Source organism: Conger conger, chromosome 1, assembly GCF_963514075.1.
Source record: "Conger conger chromosome 1, fConCon1.1, whole genome shotgun sequence".
In the NCBI taxonomy this organism is placed as follows: domain Eukaryota; kingdom Metazoa; phylum Chordata; class Actinopteri; order Anguilliformes; family Congridae; genus Conger; species Conger conger.
The window spans coordinates 92,096,744-92,124,023 of record NC_083760.1 but is presented as its reverse complement, the minus strand read 5'-3'; the positions used below and the strand labels follow the sequence as shown (position 1 = coordinate 92,124,023).

At 40.8% G+C, this 27,280-nt stretch overlaps 1 protein-coding gene across 1 annotated transcript; it reads left to right on the top strand.

The window, feature by feature from the left end:
• Window positions 1-901: 901 nt before the first annotated feature.
• On the top strand, window positions 902-18,146 carry LOC133105575 (nuclear GTPase SLIP-GC-like). The gene is made up of 16 exons (XM_061215805.1): window positions 902-959; window positions 3,127-3,586; window positions 4,906-4,971; window positions 6,239-6,358; window positions 7,140-7,239; window positions 9,964-10,189; window positions 12,505-12,726; window positions 12,841-13,029; window positions 13,131-13,309; window positions 13,406-13,457; window positions 13,529-13,630; window positions 13,814-13,934; window positions 14,795-14,928; window positions 15,705-15,881; window positions 17,226-17,371; window positions 17,939-18,146. Exons 2-16 carry the CDS (start codon window positions 3,169-3,171, stop codon window positions 18,144-18,146), a joined length of 2,460 nt encoding a protein of 819 aa, XP_061071789.1. The 5' UTR covers window positions 902-959; window positions 3,127-3,168.
• Window positions 18,147-27,280: the final 9,134 nt, after the last annotated feature.

Below are 27,280 nucleotides of genomic sequence, written 5' to 3'. Positions count from 1 at the left end.
CCTTTTTTTGATCAGTCTTATGTAATATTATAATATTTTGAGGAACTGTTTTTTTTTAATTTTTTTTTTATGGGCTCTAAGCCATAATCATCAAGATTAAAACAAGGCTTGAAATATTTCACTTTATGTGTAATGAATCTAGAATATGTTAAAGTTTCACTTTTTGAATTAAATTAAAGAAAAAAAATTAAAATGTTAAATGTAACAAAAAAAACTTAGAACACGATATTTAAATTTTTTGAGATGCACCTGTATATATATATATATATATTAGTTTCAGATGACCACAAAAATGGCTATTTTTGTGATCTATTTATTACTTTGTTTCACTTCGTTTTTCCACCTCTACCATGAGTTTTATTTAGTTTCTCCATTTATTTAGCATTAATTATTTTATTTTAGTTTACACAAATGTTTTTAAAGCAATTGTTTTCGTCTTAGTTTCTGTCTTCATTACATTACATTACATTACATTATTGGCATTTGGCAGACGCTCTTATCCAGAGCAACAAAGTACAGACCCATAACTGAAAGACCCTGGAGGGAAGTACAATTTCAACTGCTAATAGCACAACAAGGATAAGGACTAGGGCCTAATATCACACCACGCAAATATATGAATAAACAGCTTACCTAGCCAAACAAAATTAGCAAAGGTATCATCCTAGAGGAATAACACAAGTAAAAACAACAGTTAAGGTTTACAGGGAGGTAGGGAGGGGCGGGGAGAGATGTGCTTGAAGGTGGTAAGAGATTCTACTGTTCTGACCTCTGCAGGGAGTTTGTTCCCTGGCATGTAAACACGCACACACACACACACACACACACACGCACAGCTGGGCGTGGTGTATTGTGAAAAGGAAACTTACTGAACTGAAGTAGACTATTAAAGAGAGAAACCCGGAAGGCTTGAAAAACAAGTGAAGATCAGATGAGCCTGGCTCTTCATTGAAAGACTGGTGAGTCCCTCAATGGTCAAAGATTTACCGCCTATATAATTATCACACTTTACATATCTCTTGCATGTTGTTGTAGTGGCTTCATGTCATATGAGGAAATCATTGTGGTCTCAGTAACTGGTGGTCAGTAACTGGTCATGTGTATAATCTGGAATGTGTATCCTTCACTGCTCTGAGGCTGTTCATACAGTAACTGGTTCTTTATTTGCACTTCTGGTGGCTCAAGAAATATTTTTTTTTGAGAAATGAAATGGCAGAGATGATGAGAAAATTTGCCTGGAATGCTGACCACACAGTGCTGAAATGCTCTCTTGCTTTCAGTCAAACTCTATGTTCTGAAAGTTATTTTGTTTGCTTGATACATAATTTTAAGAATATTTTGTGGTAGACTTATGATTGTTTTATTTCAAATGTTTGCAAATTGAAGTTAAAATTAGGAGTACAGAGCAAAAACAATAAAAATGTGTCACTGTCCAAATACTTATGGACTGCACTGAATATAATACTGTGTACGTTGCAGTTGGCAGCATAAAGCTTTGTGGCAGGGATCTCAGTCCTTGTTATACGGTTGTCTTTGTGATCCTGACTTAAAATCACCTATGCCATACACTGTTGGACAGCTTATACTGTCCTCTGCTGGATGAAATCAAAACAGTGGATTGACAGGTATTGAAGTGGCTTTTAGTACACGTGGCTGATATAATACCTACCACCACTACCTAGTTGAGTTTTTTTTTCTCGAATGGATAATAAATGTCTTCAATAAGATATTGTCAGTAGAATGGAGTGGTATGATTACACAAGAATTCCTTATTTTTTATTTTGCTCTTCAGTGTATTGAAATATGTTTGTGCATGTTTGCTTGAATCCTAGAGTTCATGCTCCCAGATACACTACTGTCCAATGTGTCAGACTAATTGCACATGAGACTGGGGAGGGGGTGCTTGTAAACTGGCCAAACTATAGTACCAGTGAAAAGTTTGGACACACCTTGCCTTTTCTGGATTTTTTAATGAATGTTTTATTTCCACTGTTTGTAATCAAGCAATTCATATGTGGTCAAAGTGCAGATTCTCACATTTTATTAAACCATGTTTTTATACATTTTGGTTTACAGAACCTTTTATACGTAGCCCCCCAATTTCAATGTTTGAGACACTTTCACATAATGTCAAATAAAATAGTATTTAGTTGCACATCCATTGCATAGCATGACTTCCTGATGTCTGTGACCTATCAACATCACCAGAGTCTGGATATCTTGTTCTCAGGTTGTCCTACAAGCGATACTATAACTCTTTGCATTTGAATGGATCTCTATGGGAATTGGGAGGTGGGACTAGATTTTGCTATAAATTACGCTGATACAGTATAGAACACATTTGTTGGCTAAATGGCTTTAAGTCATCAAGGGTCCGAGGTATCAAACCAGTCTCAAACAACCCTAGATATCCAGTAGATACGTCAAGGGTTGTTTCTCCTGAACAATTCTTCCACTGAGCTCAACAGGAAAATGAGTCTGCACTTTGACCACATATGAGTTGCTTGATTACAAACAGTGGAAATAAAACATTGATCAAAAAATCCAGAAAAAGGCAAGGTGTGTCCAAACTTTGTGTGTCACTGGTACTGTATGTGACAGTGGCAGTAAGGACAACTAAGTAAAATATAGAATTTCTGTCTCACTTACCAATGAATCCAGAATATAGTTTGTTAGTTGTTAGGGAGCTTGTGCGAAGGGGTGAAAGTGTGAGACAAGTTGACAGATTATCTTGACTGAAGCCCACTTGCCCTTACAGTTTTTTACAATCATTTTCACACTTGTCTCAATACCATGTCCACTTCTTCGAAACTTCACACAGTGTGATGTTGAAACATGCACCTGAGCACATCAGTTAACCTTTGGTGCAAAATGCACTTCAACGACAAAAACACTTAATATTTCACCCAAAAGTGACTCATGCTGCCATAACTATAGCATATGCTTACTCCCATAAGACTACTTTGTCACTCAATGTACAATGAACTACAAAACACAAACAACTTGGAATATTGCTAAATACATATATTATGTGTGTCCCTAACTAGCTAGATGTGGAATTAGAATATGCACTTCCATTAATTTGTCAGGCCACTGAAACCTAATTACATCCATTTCCCCCCTCAGAGAAACACAGAAGAGACTGCTCCCAGGAAAGCAGACACCAACATGGGCGTTCATGATTGTAAATCCCCGGGATGCATCTGCTGCAACTATATCTGGAAGGGCTCTGATACATTTCAGAGCACAGCTACCGGAAAACAATATGAAATCACACAATACCTGACTTGTAAGACACCAAGTGTCATCTACATCATTCAGTGTAAAAAATGCGAGGTGAAATATGTTGGGAAGACCTCAACCACACTGCAAAAAAGATTCAATGGCCACAGAGCTGAGATCAAAAAGCACCAACATCGGCCAATCCCTGATCATTTCAATGACAATGGTCATTCTCTTGATGATCTGATTATCTATCCAATTGAGCAGGTCACTGGTTCCAAAGCATTAATTGACAGGGAACGGCACTGGATCAGAGAGCTTAGCACAGTTGAAAATGGACTAAATCTGGGGCCATATGAATGTGGTAAGTTTCACTTTGCATATTTTAATGTTTGATTTTATTATGTGTTATGCTTTTAGTTTAATGTTTTAAAGTCCTTTATTGCACTTTATTCAATGTTGTACTCAATTCACTTTTATTTAAATTTCATTGTAAATATTTGTGTGATGCATCTGATGATAAATGCAAATTCAAAAATTTTCAAGATGATACGCATTTCTATTGTGTAAGGCCATGGGGAAAAAATAGTGGCACCAAAACAGATGCATGTGTCATGATCTGATAAAATTAAATAAATGGCTGGCTTTTATATAGCGCCTTTATCCAAAGAGCTGTACAATTGATACTTCTCGTTCACCCATTCATACACACACTCACACACCAACGGTGATTGGCTGCCATGCTAGTGAGATGGGTGCATGGGGGGTTGGACCCAAAATGTACGACTGCCAGCCAAAACCAAAGTACAGTACCGAGGGAGAAGGCAGTCTCGTAATCGGTACACCATGCAAAGAGTCCAGTAGCCAGGAAAGCTGTCAGCAGGAAAAGTACAGGCGGACGGTAGGCAGGCTCAGGGTCGATGACGGCGCAAGAGTCAAGACCGAAGTCTGCTCCGCGGGGCAAAAGCACAAAGACAGCAGGCAAAGTCGTGGTACAGGCAGGCAATGGTCAACAAAACAAAAGTCAATAATCTTTGGTCAATAAACAGGCTTGGATCGTAATGGGTAGATAATGGCTTGACAAAACCGCTAAAGAGGTGCACTGACGAACAGGAAGCAACAATTTTGCAAAGACATGACATGAAACTGAGCTTTATATGCAGGTGTAGACAGGTGTAGACAATTAGCTTGAGAGCAGCATGAGAATATAATTATTCCATTCAGGTTTTATTCTAACAAGTGCTATATTCAATAAAGAATTTGAATTCAAAATAAACGCTGACTTAGTTCCCCAATCCCTTTATTATTTATCATTTGATTACAGTGCATCTATAGGTAAATTAAATGCTGGCATTTATGCCGTATTTAAAAAAAGAACAAAAATGGGGCAAGACAAATGATGAATTATTACATTTTTATAATACCACCCTGCAGACATACTGGAATAAACCAACAAGACACCACACCAGAAAAATGGGGGACTGTTTACACTGAGCAGAACTAACATTATCTAATTTCCTGTAACATAAATAATATATATTTTAAATGTGTTTTTAAATATTTTACCAGTTAGTAGCTCAGCATGAGCATAAAAACAACAAGCAAAGTTGTGGTGTTGATATACTTCTGTTGATATGATGTAAATACAAGGCCCTAACATAGAACATGTCAATTCTCTTAAAGTAAGACAGCAGACCCAAGATGAGGGAAACAAAAGACCAGTGGAAACAACTGAGGGACAAGTGGAAGGTGAGTGTGAGTGAAGTGTTTGGGGGCCTTCAAGTATATTGTGTGTGAACATACACACACTGAGCTCTTTCTTAGGAAATGGTAACTGAGATAACCACTCTGTACAAGTGTGGTGAGCAGAAAAGCACCACAGAATACACAACAAGTAAAACCTTGCAATGGATGGGCGACAACAGCAGAAGACCACGTTGGGTTCCACTTATGACGGCCAAGAATTATCGCTTGAATGCCACAGCCTATTCAAGTATTGTTGCTGAGCATGTGCAGCCCTTCATGGCCACAATGTACCCATCTTCTAATGGCTACTTCCAGCATGATAATGCACCATGTCACAAAGTCATCTCAAACTGGTTTCATGAACATGACAATGAGTTTAATGTTCTTCAGTGGCCTTCCCAGTCGCAGGATCTGAATCCAAAAGAACACCTTTGGAATGTGCAGCTGACAGACCTTCAGAAATCATGTGATGCAATCATGTCAACATGGAAAAGAATCTCAAAGGAACATCTTGTGGAATCCACGCTTCTCATTGGCCTCCACTGGCTTCCTATTGCCGCACGCATCCGTTTCAAGGCCCTAGTGTTGGCATTTCAGGCTGCTAAGGGGACTGCCCCACCTTACATACAATCCTTCATCACTCCCTACTCCCCAGCTAGACCACTCCGGTCTGCCAGCTCTGGTCGCCTTATGGTTCCCTCTCTACGTGCACCTGGCGGTCGAGCTGCACGTTCATGCCTGTTTTCCGTTCTGGTTCCTCAGTGGTTGAATGACCTGCCTACCACTGTCAGGACAGCAGAATCCCTCCCCCTATTTCGACGTAGACTCAAAACCCACCTTTTCAAACTCTACCTTAGTCCTCCCTCCTGATTTCCCCCGCCCCTCCTTTCTGATATCCCTATCCTTGTCTAACCCCCCCAAAATGATTATTATTATTATGATGACGACTATGTTTAGAACAGCATTCCAGGTGTCTTTTCCGAGTTCGGGATGTGATGCTTTGACTTGTGGTAGAACCTATGCACTTGTAAGTCGCTTTGGATTAAAAGCATCTGCCAAATGACAAAAATGTAAATGTAAAAATGTAAATGCCATGAAGAATTGAGGCTGTATTGAGAGCAAAGGGAGGCTCTACCCAGTATTAGTATAGTGTTCCTAACAAAGTGCTCCATGAGTGTATAGTTTCTGTGAATATATGTGTTAGGTGTCTGGAGCATGATGCACACAAGTCATTTTAATAGGTCAAGGTCTCACCCACACACTTTTCCAGCTTCTCAGAAAGGTAAAAGAAAGCTCCATGGGAATGAAGATGTGAAAGCAAAGAAGATGAAGATGAAAAATAACAGACAGTCTGTGTTTTCATATGAGACAGAAGAACTTCTCTCAACCCGTAAGTGTCTTACCTTCTTATAATCGACAGTACCTCAGAGTGAACTCAATCATTGGCAGCCTTTACATATGATATTAGTACAGTACAAATTCTATAAGATTGAAGGGAATAATGCTTTAAAAATAAATGACCATGAACTTAAACTGGATTTAAAAAGCATTTTCATGTCTAAATAGTTTCATTTTCATTAGCCTGTGCTAAATTCTCAAAGATTCTTACCTACATGTTAGAATTATTTTTTTTAAATGTTCCTTTCTTTTGAGCAACAACGTAATGAAATCCTGTTGCAAATGGCATCATTGGCCCATGATATTCCCTTTTTATTTAACTTCACGATACTGTTGTCAGTATTTCTTTGCATTTTTAACATGATCAGCTACAGGTTTAATAGGGAACTAAAACTTTCCCATAATAAACCTTTTGGTAATGATTTATTTAATTTCTGACAGAAGGAAATTCATACATTAGAGGTCCTGCTTAGGTACACTTCGACACACATTTTGGCAATTCTCCAACTGCTCTTATCTTCTGAGCTAATGTTGCCCTCCTGAAGGGAATCAGCTTCAACACACACTGATATTTTATTCAGCATAATCCAGCCCATCGGCCACTTGTGACGGTAATTTTGAGCTATGTGCTTCTCGCCGCTTGTCTGGAAAATACCAACAGTCAGCATCCACACCCATTGCGAACTCATGCGATATGGATTGCTGGGAAATAGGGCCCATTACATGTAAAAGCCAATTGTTTAATGCATTTTGTCACAACTGTATTTTAACAGGTGAAGATGCATTCCAGGATGGAAAAGATGCCATATCTCAGGTTTACAACAAACTCAAAGGGGTTTCCTGCAGAGAAAACTCATTTCTGGAAGACTTAAAGTACAAAGTTTTTCTTTTAAAATGTATAATGTGCAACTCAATGTGATGTCAATGTAAATCCAGGATCTGTGAGGTTCGGGGTGACGGAGAGCCAGAGGGAGGAACAAAAACAAACCCGAAGGCGACTCAGAATAAGTAAACAGAAATAAGGCCCAAAAACTGGCTGAGGAGAAAATAAAACAACCCTTAAAAAACAGGGCGAAATACCAAACCAAACTTAGTGCTTGTAAACCCTCAGTGATTGTAGTGGACTGAGGAAATCCCGAAAAGAAAATACAAACCGTCCCTCTACCCACGACTCACACGAGTCTAAATAAAAAAAACACAGAACCTTAAAGGAAGGCGCCAGTGAAATAGAGCGACAAACTGCACGCCAACCTTACCCGTAATAGCAATACACAACCACCAGCACAATACCTGACTCATAGAGTCTAGAGTCTAGAGTCTAGAGTCTAGAGTCTAGAGTCTAGAGTCTAGAGTCTAGAGTCTACCCTGTGCTTTTACCGGCTTGGTACAGGAGCGAACAGTTGATACTTAAGCACTGAAAGGAAGTCTGGACTGGGCTTAAATAGTCTCCCGGGAGGTAATTCCCCTGAAGTAAATGAGGATCAGGTGTAATCAATGATCCTCAGCCCTCAGGTGGTGACCAGGGGTATTACCTCCCACCCTGACAAGGATCAATGAACAGCACTTGTTTTAATAATGATAGGTTGTTACTACTACTTGTAAAAGCCAGCTGTACAGTACAGTTTTTTGTAACAAGAATAATAATTTACCTTTAGCATTAGAATCTTTGAAAGTGAAAGTTGTTCAGCTGCCAATCCTTCCCAGTGAAGTTGGTAAAATTTAATATAGGCCAGGTTAAAACCTTTGCCTTTGGTTCAAAAGTTCAAGTTGTCTAGCTGACTAGGATGTACACTCAGTGACCACTTAAGGTAGACCTACACCAGCTTGTTAATGCAGATATAGAATTGGCCAATCATGTGGCAGCAACTCAATGCATAAAAGCATGCAGACTTGATCGAGAGTTTACAGAGAATGGTGCAAATATTTAAAAATAAAAAACCTTATACCTTTTCAATCAATCAAAATGACAGTACTATACTATTGTATTGAGCCCATATTAAAACCATACTAAATGTTCTTATGCCTCACAGCAAGGAGGTCCTGGGTTCGAATCCCCGTCGGCCGGGGCCTCTCTGTGCGGAGTTTGCATGTTCTCCCCGTGTCTGCGTGGGTTTCCTCCGGGTACTCCGGTTTCCTCCCACAGTCCAAAGACATGCAGGTTAGGCTGATTGGAGAGTCTAAATTGCCCGTAGGTATGAGTGTGTGAGTGAATGGTGTGTGTGCCCTGCGATTGACTGGCGACCTGTCCAGGGTGTATTCCTGCCTTTCGCCCAATGTATGCTGGGATAGGCTCCAGCCCCCCTGCGACCCTGTTCAGGATAAGCGGGTTCAGATAATGGATGGATGGATGGATGTTCTTATCTTTCTCAATTTTCTCAACCAAATCCAAAATCCCTTGGGATTTGGGTGGGGCGGTCACATCCAATTTGTTCCGGGCTGCAAAAATGATCCGAGTGACGTGTCTTAACATTCTAAACAGTTGTACTGGCCTCTGTGACATAGTTACTGTTCTACAACGGCGACCGTTGCTATAACGATGCTGCCTGCTAGCTAGAATATGTGAAGATGAAGATTCTAAAATGACCTCATCCTTACTCCAATCAACAAACAGTGGTAGGCAAGTCATTCCACCACTGAGGAACCAGAACAGAAAACAGGCATGAACGTGCAGCTCGACCGCCAGGTGCTCGTAGTGAGGGAACCACAAGGCGACCAGAGCTGGCAGACTGGAGTGGTCTTGCTGGGGAGTAGGGAGTGATTCAGGATTGTATATAGTGTGGGGCAGTCCCCTTAGCAGCCTGAAATGCCCACACTAGGGCCAGAGCTGGAGGGGCTTGATGGCACAAGCTGGGAGACCGGCTAGGAGGTAGTTGCAGTAATCCAGGCGGGAAATGACAAGTGCCTGGACTAGGAGCTGGGTGCCATTCTCCGTCGGGAGATGACGGATACACCATCTTCGTATATTCTAGCTAGCAGGCAGCGTCGGTATAGTAACAGTCGCTGTTGCAGAACAGTAAACATGTCACAGAGACCAGTACAACTGTTTAGAATGTTAGATGCGTCGCCTGGATAAAATTTATTGTGACAGGGTCACTTTATTTGACAGAAGCCAGCTGGGGACTGAAAGGGTAAATGAGAGATGTCAGAGGACAACTGGCAGACTGTTCTAAGTGGACAAGAAGGTGGCAGTAACTAAAATGACCATGTGTTGCAACAGTGGTATCTAGAAGAGCATCTCTGAACACACAAAATGTCAAACCTTGAAATGAATTGGCTACAGCAGCAGAAGAAAAAAAAAAAAGTTTTCTAATAAACACCAAAGGAAGTAGTCAGGCTACACTGGGTAAAAAAAGCTATTTTGGGATTAACCTGTCTGTAAGTCAGTTTTTGTCAAAATGTCTCTAAACCTGTCTCTCAACCTAGATTAAATTCTGGCTTTGCTCACTGGGTTCGTTTTTAGACATTTTTATTAGACAGGTGAAGTTAGATTACATGTAGTTGTGAAAATGATGCAACTGTTTCAAAAATTCTTCAGTACTTTTAGTGAACATAAGTAACATTCATTGAGCCCATAGTTATTGTATCTATCCAATGCAGAGAGAAGATCTCAAGTCTAAAAGATTATAACCACAAAGAGAAAATTTACATTGGATTCTTTGGGAAGACGGGAACAGGAAAGAGCTCATTGATCAACGCAATTGTCGAAGAAAGCCAACTTCTACCTTCAGGAAGCGTGCATGCCTGCACTTCTGTTTTTGTGCATGTACAAGCTAATACTGAATCCAGCAAATACAAAGCTGATATTGAATTCATCAGTGCAGAGGTAAGCAGGTTAACATAAAACAGAAAATTTGCTATAACACAGCAATCCAAATTCGGTTCTGACAGTTACAAGATATAAAGAATTATAACTTCATGTTAATGTTGTTAATTCTATTTCATTATTTCAATCCTTCTTAACGTCAGGCGACGGTGCTTTGGAGCACGTTCAGATTATCTCCGTCTTTCGCATGTGCAGGTCGAGACCATACAATAAGTCACCTGTGACGTGGATGACGTAAGGCATCTCCCATCAGTACCTGTTCTTACGACTAGGAATCACACACACGGACATTCCTTATTTTCTTAGTTTTTCCTTTTATTTTGTTTGATTTGGCATATGCTGCTGTGACGTCAGGCAGTGGGACACGCCTCCATTCCAGGTGATATAAGTTGGCCTCCTAATTGATGTGGGAGAGGGAAGAAATGCAAAAGAGATTGGATTTGGATGTTTGGTTAAGCCTGATTAGGGGAAATAGTTTTATGTTGCAGCATGTCAAGAGAGACTTAGAGGCTTTCCGCGCGTAGGATGCCACGGTTCTCATCCACGCTAGAGGATATTGTCTCCGTCTTTTGCATGCACGTAACATTGTCAACATAATCCACCCGACTGTTCTTAAAAATCTTCCCACAAATTGCAGTGATAAGCCGGTCAACTTTCCTCACTGATGGGAGCTAATCTGTTGGTAACCTGGGTTGGAGCAACGGATATTTCCTCCTCCAGAGGCTGCAGAGAAGCTTGAGAATCCACAGCATTCTATCCATAGATTGTCATAGTCCACTTTATTAGCAATAGACCACAGCACCGGATTCTAGTCTAGAGCAGTGTGGTTGTGACTCAGACCAGAAGGATGCCATAGAGCAAATAGAGCCTGATTTACAGATGGGAGACAATACTCCACCTGATCCCTTCCTGAGCCACAAGATGTGGAGCCTGGTCTCTTCCTCCGACTGCTCCATATGCTGACTACAGCATCCTGCAGATGTGCTGGCAGTTTACATGGTGCTAAGACACCTCTAGTCAGTCCAGGAGGGCAAGCACGGCATCCGGACCCAGATCGCCTGTGACTCTGTTCGGCCTCTGAGGGCAGTTGTACAAACCATCCTGTACTCTTGGGCACCCTCCACTCATTCACTGTATGCAAACAGGTGGAAACTGTTGCAGCATGGTGACGTCCAGAGTTCTGCTCAGTGCCAGTGATATTGCAGCTTCTGCAGGATGCTTCCAAATCAACCTCTGGAGTAAGGTGTATCGTGCCAAGTGGGAAACCACACAGTGTGAACTCACACACACACACACACACACACTAGTCTCTTGCTTCCTGAAGGGGCCAATGGCAGAATCCACCCTGCCTGCTAAGATGCATGTGTTGGAACGCTGATGACTCAGGGATCATGCTGTGGCCGAACACATCCTTTATTCCCAAATGTTCATCTCCTTTTCACATTAATCGGAGCACTGAGTTGGGGCCTTTCACCCCCCAAGCTCAGGATGGAGAAGGGGTTGGAATGCAAGGGCAACTGTGCCCAGTGCATGCACAAAAGGCATACGTCAGGGCAACAGCCAGCCTTCGTAGGTCTGACTTTTGTCTGGCATGATGAGCAGAGCCATGTCAAAGCAGAGGCTTCCCAAGAGGATTATCGAGGTCCTTCCACATGCCAACATGTTAAAAGGCCTTCCTATATCTGAGAGAATTAGACACCATTCCACCAGTATATCTACCTCCTTGTATGGCGGGCCACTGAATGACATAATGCGCTGCACCATGTTCTTTTCCCGTTTCTATAGGGTCAACATAGCTGCTCAACATGCAGTCCTGAGCGTTTCTATAGGGTCAACATAGCTGCTCACCTTGCAGTCATGAGTGTTTCTATAGGGTCAACATAGCTGCTCACTATGCGGTCATGAGCGTTTCTATAGGGTCCACATAGCTGCTCACCATGCAGTCATGAGTGTTTCTATAGGGTCAACATAGCTACTCACCATGCAGTGATGAGATGGATACGTTTCCTTGTGACTATGTTGGCATGAGTCATCCAAATGTGCTTTAAAGCACCGTCATCTGTCATTAAGAAAGATTGAAATAGAACAGAAGCTATGCATGTAACTAAGGTTCCATAAATTCAGGCTGCCTTACATCATCCAGGTCAGATGGAGCGAATCCAAATGTGCAACCGGGGGTATGTGTATCTTTCAGTTAATATAGAAACACACTGTGAGTGTTTCCTGTAAACAAATCAACCCCACCATGTTCCATGTACTCTTAAATGCAGACAGAATGATAATACACGTTGATGATTAAGGAATTTCTACTACAGGACTGGAAATCAGAACTACGTTTCCTGCAAGACTCACTCAAAAATGAAAATGACCAACAAAACAACACGGGAGCAAAAGATGAAATTGCAGAAATGGCAAAAGAAAAGATTACAGCCATTTTTGGAAAAGGGGGACTGAAGAAGACTTACAGTGAATTGGTGGGAGCCAGAGAGGTTCCTGTGATTCCAGGCACAGGCAAGAAGACTCTGACTTTTGACACTGTGAGTGCTAAAATAATATTTTTTAAGAGGACATCTTTATGACAGGTAGACATAAATGTTTGATTTTGGTTTCTCTTAGAATATAAACAATTTACTCCTAAAACTTCTCTACAGGTTGAAGAACTGTCTGAAGGCATTGAATGCTACATTCGGGCTGATGAATCAGAGCAGCAGTTCTGGCCTCTGGTGAAGCGAGTCACCATCTCCTTGCCGAAGTCTCCAGCTCTGCTGGAGGGGATTGTGCTGGTGGACCTGCCTGGGGCCGGAGACGTCAGTAAATGCAGAAGCAACATGTGGAAAGAGGTGATGTCATTGCTTCAAGCTGTAATCATTTACCGAATTCTGTTTATTACGATGGTGGGTTCCATGGACAATGCTGAAAGATTTTCATTAAATTCCCACAGTGTCTCAGCCAGTGCTCCTCTGTCTGGATTGTCAATGAGATGAACCGTGCCCTGTCTGATAAAGTAGCTGATGACATCTTTAATACATCATTGAGAACCATTGCTGGAGGAGGAGAGTGTCACAATATCACCTACATCTGCACCAAAACAGATGTCATCGACCCACAGGAGATCAAAAAGTTAGCTGTTACATTATTAATATCTTCAGAAATATAGAAAATTGTGGACGGACCTTTCATGTTTTTAATTCTGAATGAATTTTCTGATTTTACCAGATATTATCATATCACAGATGAGGACCTTGAAATAGAAAGTAACAAGAAGATGGTAAGGTTAAATAAATATGAAATATTTAATAGGACATATTTCACATTTATTATTAATACATATTTTTTCAGGATAACACGGAATATGAAAAGAAAGAAAAACAGGCATGTATACTGTACCGTAATGACAAATTTAAAGAAGCTATCCGTACACTCTTCAAAGATAAAACAAAGGTGAGTTTTAGCGTGGTAGCATTAACTTTTTTTTAAAAGTATTTTTAGTTTAATCAACTAATTTTATCTTATTGGTGGCTGTGCTGTAGCTTAAATACTTCCTATAACATTTTCACAATAACTTCCCCACTATTACAGACCAAAACCTTCTTTAACAATCATATTTTCTATATTTCATTTCAGGAATTTCTGCTTGGTGATGAAGACCATTCAAATGAGTTCTTTGATGTGTACACTGTGAGTTCTGAACAATTCAAGAGAATTGCACAAGAGAAGTCAACTGTTCTGGATCGCAATGAAACTGGTAAAACGTTTTTATATTATATATCACTTTGAAAAACCTATGTATTTGTCTTCATTAAATCATAGGAGTGGGTTAAAATTCCTCCACAGTGATGTGGAAGACTGATATCATATTAAAGGAAGTGTTTGGTCACAATTATTGCTGCTAATGGTAATGGTTATTAAATATTATTGATAACTCTTGTTATTAAATCAATGAAACATTGATTTTCTACAAGTCTATCTAATAAAATGCTCACCTTGTGTACAGACTTACCAAGCACGTTATTAGGAACATTTTTACTTATTCATGCAATTATCTAATCAGCCAATTGTGTGGCAGCAGTGCAATGCATACAATCATGTAGATACGGGTCAGGAGCTTCAGTAAATGTTAATATCAACCATCAGAATGGAGAAAAAACGTGATTCAAGTGACTTTGACCGTGGAATGACTGTTGGTGGCAGACAGGGAGGTTTCAGTATCTCAGAAACTGCTGATCTCCTGGGATTTTCACGCACACTAGTCTCTAGAGTTTGCAAAGAATGGTGCAAAAAACAAAACGGAAATCCAGTGAGCAGCAGTTCTGCAGACAGAAATGCCGTGTTCATGAGAAAAGTCAGAGGAGAATGGCCAAACTGGTCAAAGCTGACAAGAAGGTGGCAGTAATGCAAATAACCACACATTACAACAGTGGTATGCAAAAGAGCATCTCTGAACACACAATGCATCATAACTCTTAAGTGGATAGCCTACAGCAATAGAAGTATAATAAATACCCAATAAAGTGCTCACTTAGTGTATACTGTACATAAGCACAAAATGAAGACTGGACGCATGGTTTAAGTGTTAACTAGCTGTTTTTTCTACTATTTACAAAGAATTGCCAGCACTGATGGAGCACATTAAGAAACTGTACGTCTCCCATTTCGAGAAGAAAGTGAAAGATTATGTATCCGAGGTTTCTGGAGTCATTTCATATCTTCACTTTTCAAAGGATGCTCTCAGTTCAAAGGTATGTTTTGACTCAATCAATATGTAAATGTTAATGTGTTTTTAAAAAGTATAATCCTATGACAAAGAATTTTATTGCGGACTTATTGCAAATTTCAGGTGCTCTGAAATGTAATATTAAAGGGTAATTGCGCTCTACAGTAGATCACACTGTAAATGTGTTTGTACGCCTACTTTATAATGAAACATTTTTTTATGACATTTCCGAAATAATATAATTTGGCAGAAAATTGATGCAGAAAAATTATTTCTGCATTTTATTCTGGCCACGCCCTGATCGTGAGGTCAAAGTACCTCTTTGCAGGCACCTCTATGTCCTATAGATGTCAATCAAGATATATTGTGGGAAAATTGTTGATTTGAACATTTTTAACCACATATTCTTATAAGTCGTATAGAGCGTTAAAGTCCCACCCACCACAAAAAAAATAACTGGCCCTAGGAAGTGATTTACCAAAGAGAAAAGCCTGTTGTGAGTGCAGTAGGTGGAGCCAGGCTGAATTAGTGAGTGCAGTAGGTGGAGCCAGGCTGAATTAGTGAGTGTAGTAGGCGGAGCCAGGCTGAAATGGTGAGTGCAATTACTCTTTCGAAACAATTTGCTGCAATTCTGGCAGTTCAGCTATCTAGCTTCCAGATAACTAGCTAGCTTGGAAGAAACATTAGTTTGTGATTTACTGACTTGTTTCATTGTCTCACAATGGAACTGATGTCAACAGCAAATGTTTAATCTAGCTATTGACAGAAATTCGTAATCCATAAGTATTGTCTTTTTTTCAGAACCAGTCCTCAAATTCCCAGGAGTTCAGCCGACTTGAGAAGGATCTGGTTAATACGTGCACAACTCTGAATTCAACTCTGAGCAAAGTTCACACAAACCTCCTTGAAAAACTGAAGATGGGAGCAAAGAGAGCAGAGAGAAAATGCCTGGAAAATACCACAGCAGTGCTGGAATCAGTGAGTTTGTGTTAGCTGGCAACTGCCAGTTTTTGGCTGGTAAAAATAATCTGGGAGTCAGGGAAATTGCAATGCCTTCCTGACACTGTTGCTGGCAATCAATCAATCAATCAATCAATCAATAAATACTGGCATCTCAACATGCAATAATCAACTGAATTTCAGGTCAGTAGTTGCCATTTAACCATCAAAAGAATGTTTCATAAAGATTCAGGAGAAAGTGACATTAAATATTTCTACATGTGCCTTGTTATGAACAGGTTTACATATTGCCGCATGTTGCCTTATTATAAACAGGTTTAAATATTGCAGCATGTTGCCTTGTTATAAACAGGTTTAAATATTGCCGCATGTTGCCTTGTTATGAACAGGGTTTTGTGTTTAAACATTGTTGCAAGACATTACATTGTTACATTGTAAATCCCTTCCTACCATTGAAGAAGGCTCACTGACATATTGACTCACCCTCTGCCTGTGTTCATCGTCCTTAAATTCAGGTTTCAAAATACAGTTGATGGACCAACACCTTGTACAGCTGTACAATAATTCAAGCTCAACGGTTGAAAATTGGTTCTCATTGCCAAAGCATGGGGGGGTTTGCTGCCTCTCTTGACCTCTCCGAAATGACCTATTGTACCTTTAATTAACTTTAATTAGCATAACCATGAGCTTGAAATGATCAGAAAATTGTTGTTTTATTGCATTTTGTTTAATGCATTCTAATCTGCAGGCTGAAGCCAATTACTGCAGTTTCTGCAATTCAAATAGGCCTAATCGCTGAGGTGAATAACAAAATTGCTTTTACTTTAGCTGATTCAGTGAGCGACAGTGTCTCTTCACGGATTGATCATCAATCATCAAATCATTTCACAATTTTGTCTAAATGCATAAAGGAACTCATTTTGACATTGTCAGAATTAGCATATTGGTCATTTAACCTCCTGAGACCCTGTCTCCTCAAACAAGGACATTAAATGTTGGCTTCCCTGAGCTCCATACTATATCTCTCTTCACAAAAGGGACATTCAATTAAAATAAAATAAAATATATATTTTAAAAATATTTTCATCCAATACATGATTACTTTGGTCTGTATAACAAATATCAGATAATAATCTGTACAATGCTGGTACATGTTCACTGACAATGTCAGTGTTTTAACCTGGAGTTTTCCTTCATGAATCTGAATGGCGAGTAGGCCTACTCTTTTACTCAAATAAAGTCTCATGTAAACCTCATGTCACTTCAGAGCAGCTTGGACAGTGAAAAGGGGATGCCTGGTGCACATTTTGCTCTCCATAGGCTACATTGTGATTTCTCATTTGTATTTCTGTTTTTGTACAGACCAACCACAACACACTCAAAGCCTTGTGTAGAAATGATGGATGTTACCTATCTCGCACAAGAGGGTTATTTGATCTGAACTACACTCTGTCAGAACCCATGTACAAAAAGATGAATGAAAACAAACTCTTTCTGACAACATTTGGGTGAGTGACTTTTGCACTGATGTATTTTCCTTTGTGCAACCAATATTATACCAATATCTGATGATTCAGAGAGACCAAATATATTTCAGTAATATTTCATCTTCTAATAATTGGGCACAGACCACAATGCACTCTGAAGTACAAGTTGCTAGGATGTTAAATCAACATCATATTCACGAGGTTGAACTGTTTTCTTTAAAGTTTTAAAACAGGTTTGTCTCCCTTTGGCAAGAGTTTTGTAAAAGACTACAACACCCATTTTACAAATATTTGTCACTGCATCTGCAAAGCTTCAAATCATGGGATTTACATGTATTATGGATGAATTCAGGGCCAATATTATTTGTGTGTTTTTTAAATCCTGTCAGAATACAACTCACAAAATATATTTCCGGTGCTATTTCTCCATCGCAACTGTATGACCAATGAAAATGAGGATATATTTTCATTTGAATTTTGCCTGGAATGTGCTTCCATACACAACGGCCCCATATTTCCGTGTTTTGCTCTGTCTAAGTATAACAAGAGACTTAAACACAAACAAATCATTCTAAACTGTCTCTCAAGCACTGGACCTTCAAGAACCTCAATCAAAGGGCAATTTGAAAGTTTCCAAGAGAACTTCATCACAACTGACCTTCTGAAAGACAACAAGACAAAGAATGAAGAGAAATACCTGCGTCTGGTGTACATCAGAACAGAGGTGAGAACCCATTTTAATGCCTCTTCTACAGTCGACATCTCCTTTCTTGCAGTCTTACACATTTCATGCTGATTGCAAATATTAGAAACTGACCCCAATGCTCCAGTACAACAATGACCTCAATAGTTTTTCAACAATGAAAAATCTTTCCTTTCATATCATCTAGCAAAGAAAAGTGCACAGGAAGCTGGAGAAGGAAATCCTACAGAGAAAGAAGCTGATCTACAATTCCCTCAGTTATTCAATCCGTGACACCATGAAGCAAACATATCAAGGTCGGCACTTGGGCAAGTCATGTCAATTGTGTCGATATTAACAGGAAAAATTCAATTGTCAATAGAAATGTGTGAAATGTATTTTCAGAATGCTCTGACATCACAGGAAAAGAATCTTTCAGAAAGATTCATGGGAAACTTAAAAGTGCAATTGAGGTTTTCAAAAAGACCATGTTCCAACATGCCAAGACGAAGATGCTGGAAGAGTTCAGTGATCTGCAGGTTCGTCTTCAGCTTGCTTTCATGGAACACCTAATTATCCAGGGGGTGGTTTATGCAATGTTCATGGTATAATAATGCATGTAAGGCAGTACCACTTTTCTTGAGTTAGTTTGTATAAGCTGCCTGAGCCGAATACATTTTACCAAAATCAAATCACCCCGTAATATCGTAAAGGTTGCATCCTCTTCAATTTCAAATAAATGTAATGTAGATTGTTGTGACACACAACTGAAAAACACCTCAATAAAGATCACTTCACAGGAAACAATCAACATTTTTTTTCAAACCTCTCACAGAAATACCTTGAGGATCAAATCAAGACACAGATGACAACCGCCTTGAGGCTGGGTCTAAGCCAGATCCCTGAGGACCTGACTGGCCTCCCAGGTAACCAGTGGAAGCCACTCTAGGACTGTGTGAGGATGTGACAGGGCACTCTGTACTGATCCAAATCTTCAAACTGAGTGTTTCCGACCTGGGCCCTGTTTTCCTGAAATGATCTACACACTGAGATCATCAAAGGTTTTCCTCATGAGAATATTCCTTTATATTCAAGGCGTTTCCCAAAACCGTCTTGACTGAAGCAATAACCTGAAACCACTTGAACAGTGGCTGTTGTTAGCTGAATTTAAATCCAAAGCTGTGAAAATGACCACAAAACAGAAACAGACATTTTCACAAGTATATTGCTATGTCTACATGGTCAATAACTCTCCCTCCTCTTCAGCATTTTACGTGCATGTCAATCTCTGGTCATGTCATGATCTACGGTACAGCAGCTGCTGTTTGTGTCCTGGTTTGTTCAGGACAGCATACCTGCCTGCATGTGTCTCTCTCAAACAATGTGATTCATTCTTCATTCCAGACGTTTCAGAAGAGACTGAGATGATGGAGCGATGCTGTGAGTCTTTGGGCCTCCAGGTGTTTTAAGAACCGAAAGAGGATGATGGATCCAGAAGCACCAGAATTATCAAACTGATTTGAGATCACCTTGGCAACCTGTCTGTGGGTGCTGTCAAATATGCATTGTATTGGTAACCATTTTTCTTATTATTTCACTGACTATGTAATACTTAATACTTACTGCTTAACTGTACAAGGCCACAGATTAACACCTATGAGTTTTGGTGTTAAGGTGGTCTCAAATACACTTGCAGGATTAATGTTTGCTTTTAATAACTAGTCAACTTATCAGTTCAGTAAAGGGATAATGTATGTTAAACTATGTGATACTATACTTCTGCTGTCACTCTTTTTAGAATCTTTTAAGAGAAAACTATTCTTACTTTTTTATTATTGGCTTGATGAAAAAATTCAGAACTTCAATTTATTTGGAGAATTGTAGGTTTTTTTGTAGTTCCATTTGTTTGAATCAGGGCCTTCATGTTATACAGCTGCAAGGAAGTTTAGGGAATAGAACTGCATATCACTGGTTTACATCTACTTTTAGTCATATTTCAAAAAATTGCTTTTTAAAAATAACATTTATACTTAGTATTTCTAGAACCACCTCCATATCAGAACTGCTCTTATCCGCCTATATTGATCTTATTTATTTGTGTGGGATTTATAGTGGGAAATCAGGTTTGTAGGGATATAGCCATGTGTGTTTACTTCTTCAATTCAGTTACTTACATGCAATATACATCAGTGGCCACTTTATTAGGTAGACCTGTACACCAGCTTGTTAATGCAAATATTTAATCAGCCAATCAAAATGCATTGTTCATGAGAGTGGTCAGAGGAGAAGGGCCAGGGCTGGTCAAATTTGACAGGAAGGTGACAGTAACACAAATAAGCAGACATTACAACAGCCTCTAAGTGGATCGGCTATAGCAGCAGAAGAACAAAATGGAGGAAAAGCGAATGTCCCACTGAACTGCATTGCTAAATGCTATGCTAGTGCATTTCATCATAGACAGCAGCAGCAACAACTTAATTTAAGCAAACAAAGCATTAAATCACTCTGCAACCACAAAATCACACGGCTCCGTATCATCACCAAATGATTGACATGCAGCTCTTCATTACTTTATAAAAATATCTTGGTTACAAGCACACGGTCAGATTTGTGTACCAAACACAACAACAAAGATTAAGTTTATCCCTGGCTGGCCACTCTCATGAGAGGCACTAAAACATTTGGGCCCCTGGGGTTTTTTTCTCCAACTGTGCTTGACATTGGTTGCAGGCTGCCATCGATAGCCTACTGATTACACAAATGTATTCTATGATTTTTAAATCACACGAGTCGGGACGATAAATGAATACAGACACCACTGCCGGTGGCATTAGGAAGTATCGGCCCCCCAAACATCCATTTTACCTCCCCATAAGTCTAAAAAATAAGTTTAATAAATACCTAATAAAGATCTCACTGAGTGTATAATCATATCAATAATCATCCATGAAGTAGAATGTGCCCAGAATAAAAGGGGAATTATTCTGTACTGTGTGTGTGTGTGTGATTTGTTATTTGAACAGTTGTTGAATAGTTAAACAGCCAAGTTACTTGAACTTCAGTCCAGATTCATTTCTTATGTGGGAAAGCTAGGACAGAGTGAATGTCCCAGGAAAACGAGCTGTCCTGGGACTGACAGTAGGGGAGACACTCTCCTGGGACTGACAGTAGGGGGAGACACTCTCCTGGGACTGACAGTAGGGGGAGACACTCTCCTGGGACTGACAGTAGGGGGAGACACTCTCCTGGGACTGACAGTAGGGGAGACACTCTCCTGGGACTGACAGTAGGGGGGAGACACTCTCCTGGGGGGGGGGGGGGGATTTTTACTGAAAAAATTAAGCTCAATATTTCCTCCCATTTGGCCCAATACACCACAACCAACCTCTGCCTTTGGTACCTGCTCCTGCCTGCACAAAGCAGGGGTCAGTGCAAAGTCCTCCAGCACAAAGCCTGAGACATGGAGACCTGACCTCTCCTAACGGGGAATATAATTCATCTGTGATCCTGAGCCAACACAAGTCACATCTGGATACACCCCACAGCACCAAGCACTCATTCACTGAGAAAACATTTTATGTTTTTATGTAAATCCAGACGAGTCAGGTGAATTTCCAAGCGGATAAGTCTACAAAAATATCATGATAATACTAAATAATAATGAATCTGCACACTGTGCTTTACATTTGTTCACCCCAAAATATAAACGACCCTTTGAGCCTCGTGGAACTTCATCAGACTCCTCCATTTTATGTAGGCCACCTGTCTGGGTTTTTGGATGTCAATTCATTGTTATCGTTCAATAGTCCATTCCAGGCTATAACACATAGGTAGTTTGGGGTAAAATGCCCAGTTGGGGCAAAACGGCCCCGGCTGCATTTCTCCACAAGACCACCAGATGTCGCCAAATGTTATTTCAACACATTTCCTGCCGACCACGACTCTTGCTCAATGCAACATCTCTTCAAGGTCAAGTTACTGCACCAAAACGATTTTGAGGTAAGTTGATGTTATTTTTAGTCATTCTGAAAAAGTTGTAAACACGATGTAATGAACTTAGAGTTCTTCATTTATTTTTGGTATGTCATTAGGAAAGGCTTAGGAGAAATAATCCACTTGTTCAGAGAAAAAAAATCAATATTATTTTTTAAAAGAGAATTTTTTTTTATGTGACTGTGTTTGGGGTTTTGCCCCCTCTGTTGGGGCAATACATCTCTGGGGCATTTTAGTTCTTTTTTTTTTAAATGATTAGTTAGCCATTAGCGGCATCTCTGATTCTGGGTGGATTGATAGCAGCCTTTTTGTGCACCTCCTTTGATATATTTGTATGAATCATTAATATATTCTGGCTTAATATGTATATTCTGTCCCCTGGCATTTGTTCTTCATTGTAATAGAAAATGATTGATGAATGTCACTTGTATATGTTATGTATTCAATAAAAATAGAAAAGAAAATGCAGAAACCAAAAAAAGACAAGCTGATCAGTGTTGCCAGATTTGACTGGCAGGTTTCCGCCCAATAACGTTTGAAAACCCGCCCATTTAAACAAAAAAAACACCCAATAATGATTTGGCTAATAGGAAACCACTTAATTTATGAAGATTGCAGTTCCAACATTGTTTTAAACTTATAATGTCTCTGAGAATACACTACATACATTATTATGTATTGGAATAATACATTATTGTGTATTGGAATAATACATTACATTACATTACGTGGCATTTAGCAGACGCTCTTATCCAGAGCGACGTACAACAAAGTGCAAAGAGGACCTGAGAGGACAGTACAGTTCTGAGTCCTAGTGTAAACATACAGAAATTCAGAACCCTTGGACCCCTTTACATTAATAATAGGCTTTGCATTAAAAAAACATTGGTGGTTTCATCCAGGTAAACAGAGTAGGCGAAGGAGATTCACTGATATCTTACCTTAACTCCTCTCTGAAGAGCTGTGGCAGGACATACTTAATGATAGCAGTACATTTAGTTCTGTGCATTTTTAATTCGCCAAATTCATCTTGGAAGCTCGTCCACAACGTTGATGGAAGTAGCTATGGCAAGCAACATAGCCTAATAGCGTGGATCTCGCTTTCACTGTACTTGCAACGGGCCTTTGAGGGATCTTGTGGAACGGGTGCAACCCATGTATTGTAAATCAGTATCTGACTCCCACTCCTTCCTGTAAAACCTTTTGTATTTTCCCCACTTCGACATAGCTATCCAACCTGAAAAACTGATGGTACGGGCAACACTTGATTTTCAAATATATCATTATCAGAGATCGATGCTTCAGTGAAGAAACAATAGCAAGCGAAAACAAACCATACTTGATAAGAACTTGTCTGTTTGCAATGTGTAATTTCTCAATAAACAAAACCCGCCTAATGTGAAAAAATCTACCCGCCAAAAGCCTTTTCCCTTGTCAGGTGGAGACAAAAGACGCCCAGTTCGGCCAATTAACTGGTGCGGATGAATCACAGATTGACAATCAGAATGACTGCTGAGGAATTGGGATTAAATAATGAGTCTATGAGGATTATCTTTGTGTAAAATTTGGACATGCGGAAGTTGTTCTCCAAGGACCACAAGACCCTCCCGCTAGTGCCACTCAAAGACACCTGCACGGTAAGAGACATTGTCTGCTCCCCGGACACTTCTTTCAGCATGGCAGGGGTCTCTGTTGTATTTCCCCCAGGTTAGCCAAGAACTTGACCTGACAACATGCTGCAGCTATGTACAATGTCTACTCTTCGTCAAACAATATGTGCCACAACTGGGCAGACTGTTGAAGATTCAGACCTCACAAAGAATTCATAATCTTAGAGAAGTGCACTGTAAAGGGTATTGGCAATTTTGCAAATGAAAGGTAGAGGCGATACACTTATTTAGCACTCTTGTAAAGCATGATTTATTTCCAACATGTCGAATGTGTCCTCTTTGGAACCACGTACCTTGTATCACTCTTTCAACATAGCTTGCATCCAAAATAGCATACAACTGTTAAACTGGTGTGATTCATTAAAAATTTTTAGGTTAGTCATCTTTCACACTATGAAAATAACTATGGACATAATGCTCTCAAATATGTTTCTTATCTATTAAGTCAGGTCTATCAAGACAAGGGTACTGTGATCAGGTATAATGGACCACCTATTCAGCTAAAACATCATTCTAAACAATGAATGTTCTTTCTTTCATTTTTAGTTGAACAAGGCATCATAGAGGTGGATCTGTGGGTGTTTAACAATGGAAAATATTGAAAGACAACAGCAATTACATGAAAATGCATGAATTACATTCAAAAACTAAACTCATTGTCTGAACATGTGTGTGTGCCTGTGTGTGTGAGGAGAGTGAATTTGTGTGTACATTTACACGTGTGCCTGCATGTGCATGTAGCCTATTTGTGCATGTGTGTGTTTGTGTGTGTATATGCATGTTTGTGGCCATATGCATGTGACTGTGTGTGTGCATGCTGTGTGTGAGTGTGTGTGTGTGTGTACATTTATTTATAAAGGTGTTATGTCTATACAATAGGACTATGACATATCCAAGCTTGAATATTTTGAAAAATATTTGAATAGGTTTCAATAAGAGGAACCATCAAAATATCTGCTGAAAGTCAATGCAGAAGGTAGCCCATTTTAACTGAAATTACTAGCTTATTTTATCTAACACATTAAGCTACTGTGTATGTGTGTGTATGCTGTGTGTGAGTTTGTGTGTGTGTGTGTGTGTGTGGACATTTATTGATAAAGGTTTCGAAGGGTTACCTTAGGGCTGTGGAGTTGGCACACACCGCAGTATTGGCAGTAGTCCTCCACGGCCTTTTTCACCCCAGGCCAATAGAAGCTCCCCAGGATCCTCTCGTATATCTTCTCTGCCCGCAGATGTGCTCCCAGCAGGTGAGTATGCCCCAAGTAGAGGACTTGTGGGACGAGCAGCTGCTCAACCTCCTCCCCCTGTCTGTAACAGACGCGATAAAGCAGGTCATGTTTTACCCTGAAGAAGGGATAAGCTGGTGTACTCACCGCCCTTTGTGGTACCCCGTTGAGGTCTCTGGTGTCTCTCCATGCTTGAGCGAACTTCGGCTCGTTTAGTTGGCTGGTGCCAAAGTGAGTGGGTGCTTTGGCCTCCTCGCTCATCTCACAGGGGCCATCCGAGAAGGCCAGGCGGACTTCTCTCTCTGGGGGTAGGGCGTCCCCAAGCTCTCTCTCAGACGTGGTGATGGATCCACTGGTGGGCGAGGTTCTTGGTCAGGGTTCCCTCTCTGGTGGCGGGGCCTCTATTTCACAGTCCCCGGATGTCACTGCCCAGACTGGTTGAGGGGTACGACGGGCAGCCTGTCAGACCTATTCGGAGACCGAGGCCCCTCCCAATAGGTCTGAAATAACGGACAGTCTCTTCCCCTTAACACTGGCACGGGTAGGTTGGGTACCACCCCTGTTCTCACCGAGTACGTCCCCCATTGGGTGATTAGGTCCACCCACACCGTGGGGTATTTCCTGGTTTTCCACCATGGTCTCCTTGCCTCAGGTCTGCCCCGGCGATTTGGGTCTGGGCAGGGCGGTGGGTGCGTCACGGATTGTCGGCCCATGGGTTTCGGCGCGGCCCGGTCGGAGCATTTTCTGTGTGACCTGATGTTTTTTGAGGAGGGCCACTAGGAGTTCTACGGAGGTGTGTCCCACCTGGGCTACGTACCGTTTGGCCTCCGTTGGTAGGGCATGGGTGCATCGGCCCAGCACCACCCTCTCCAACAGGGGTGGCCTCTCTCCCTGAGTGAGCTCTTGGTCAGGTGCGTCAGGATGGCGATTTGGGACCGGGCGGGCTGGGAGGCGTCATAGGACCAATTGTGGTATCGCTGGGCTCTTGTGGGTAAGCTGAACCCATATCGGGCTAAGATGGCTCTCCTCAACTTGAGGTCGTCGGTGGCATCAGCCATGGCTATATCCCGGTAGGCCTATTGGGCCTCCCCCATCAGGAAGGGGGCTAGTATGGTCGCTCAGTCCGCCAGTAGTCATTCTTCGCATTGAGCCGTGCGCTCAAACACATGTAGGTACGCCTCAACGTCATCGTCGCCCATGATCTTCGTCAAGACGTCAGCTGCCCGGATTCTCCACCATATGTGGGGGGGGTTCTGAGGTGCAGCGAGCGAGCGAGTCAGCAAATAGCAGAAAGAATTTCTGCTTTTTTATTTTATTTTTATTTTTCATGGGGTATTCATGATAGCACCCCCAGGGCAAGGAGGCCTCCTTCCTCCTTCCCTCTTGGGCCGTGTCAGGGCTGGGGGAAGCACAGAGGTTCAGGGTTAGTGCAAAGGAGGCGTTACGAGGCCAAGAGAGCTATCTTCAACAAAAGAAATACTACAAGGGCTAACTACATATATATATACACTAACAAAAACCTATTCTAAAATCTATTCAAGCATAAATACAGTGGGTGGCAATCCTGTTCTACTAAACCTAGTGTGTTTAAGCAGATGGTATCCTAAGTGCAGGAGTAAAGAGGCCTCCATCTTACCTAAACCCTGGCGTCAGGGTGGTAACAAACTCAAAAACATAATACGTAGACAGACTCGAAGTGACAAACAAAAGACAGGGCAAAACAAACAGGAACGGTAAACAATCAGCAGTCGAAAAACAAACCGGGGCAATAAGCAATTGGAGGGGAAAACACAAGATCCGGTTAACAGATGCCAGGGACAGATACAGTTTAAATAGCAGGAAGTGAAAAATTATTGGTGGATAGAGGGGAAGTGGAGTCTTCAGACAGGTGGAGGCGGAACCAAAGTAACTATGATGGACAGGCGGTGTAGCGAATGGTGTGATGAATGGTGAACCTGGTGATACACAGGGGAAAGGAAGTACACATACACGAAGGTCATAACATGCCAATTTAACAAATATGTTATTTAAGTGTTTTGTTGCCAGGTTTAAGCCCTCGTTGTTGCTTGGATACTGTGTTTGCTGAAAGGTATTCAGCATGCCCTCTATTTCAGCACTGCTCAGTGCTGCCTGGTATTCTGCACTGCATGTGGGCTCTAAGTTGAACAGTTTTGCTGCAGGATGGTGATCTTTCAAGGCCCGTTCTGTTTTTTTCAGGTATAGAGTTACCCGGCTATGGTCTGAGGGGTGTTTGTGACATGTCGGTAAATGCATTAATATATTCTGGGTCCATGTCTGTAATGGCATAATTAACCACACTGCTACCCAGCACTGAGCTGTATGTGTATCTCCCCAGAGA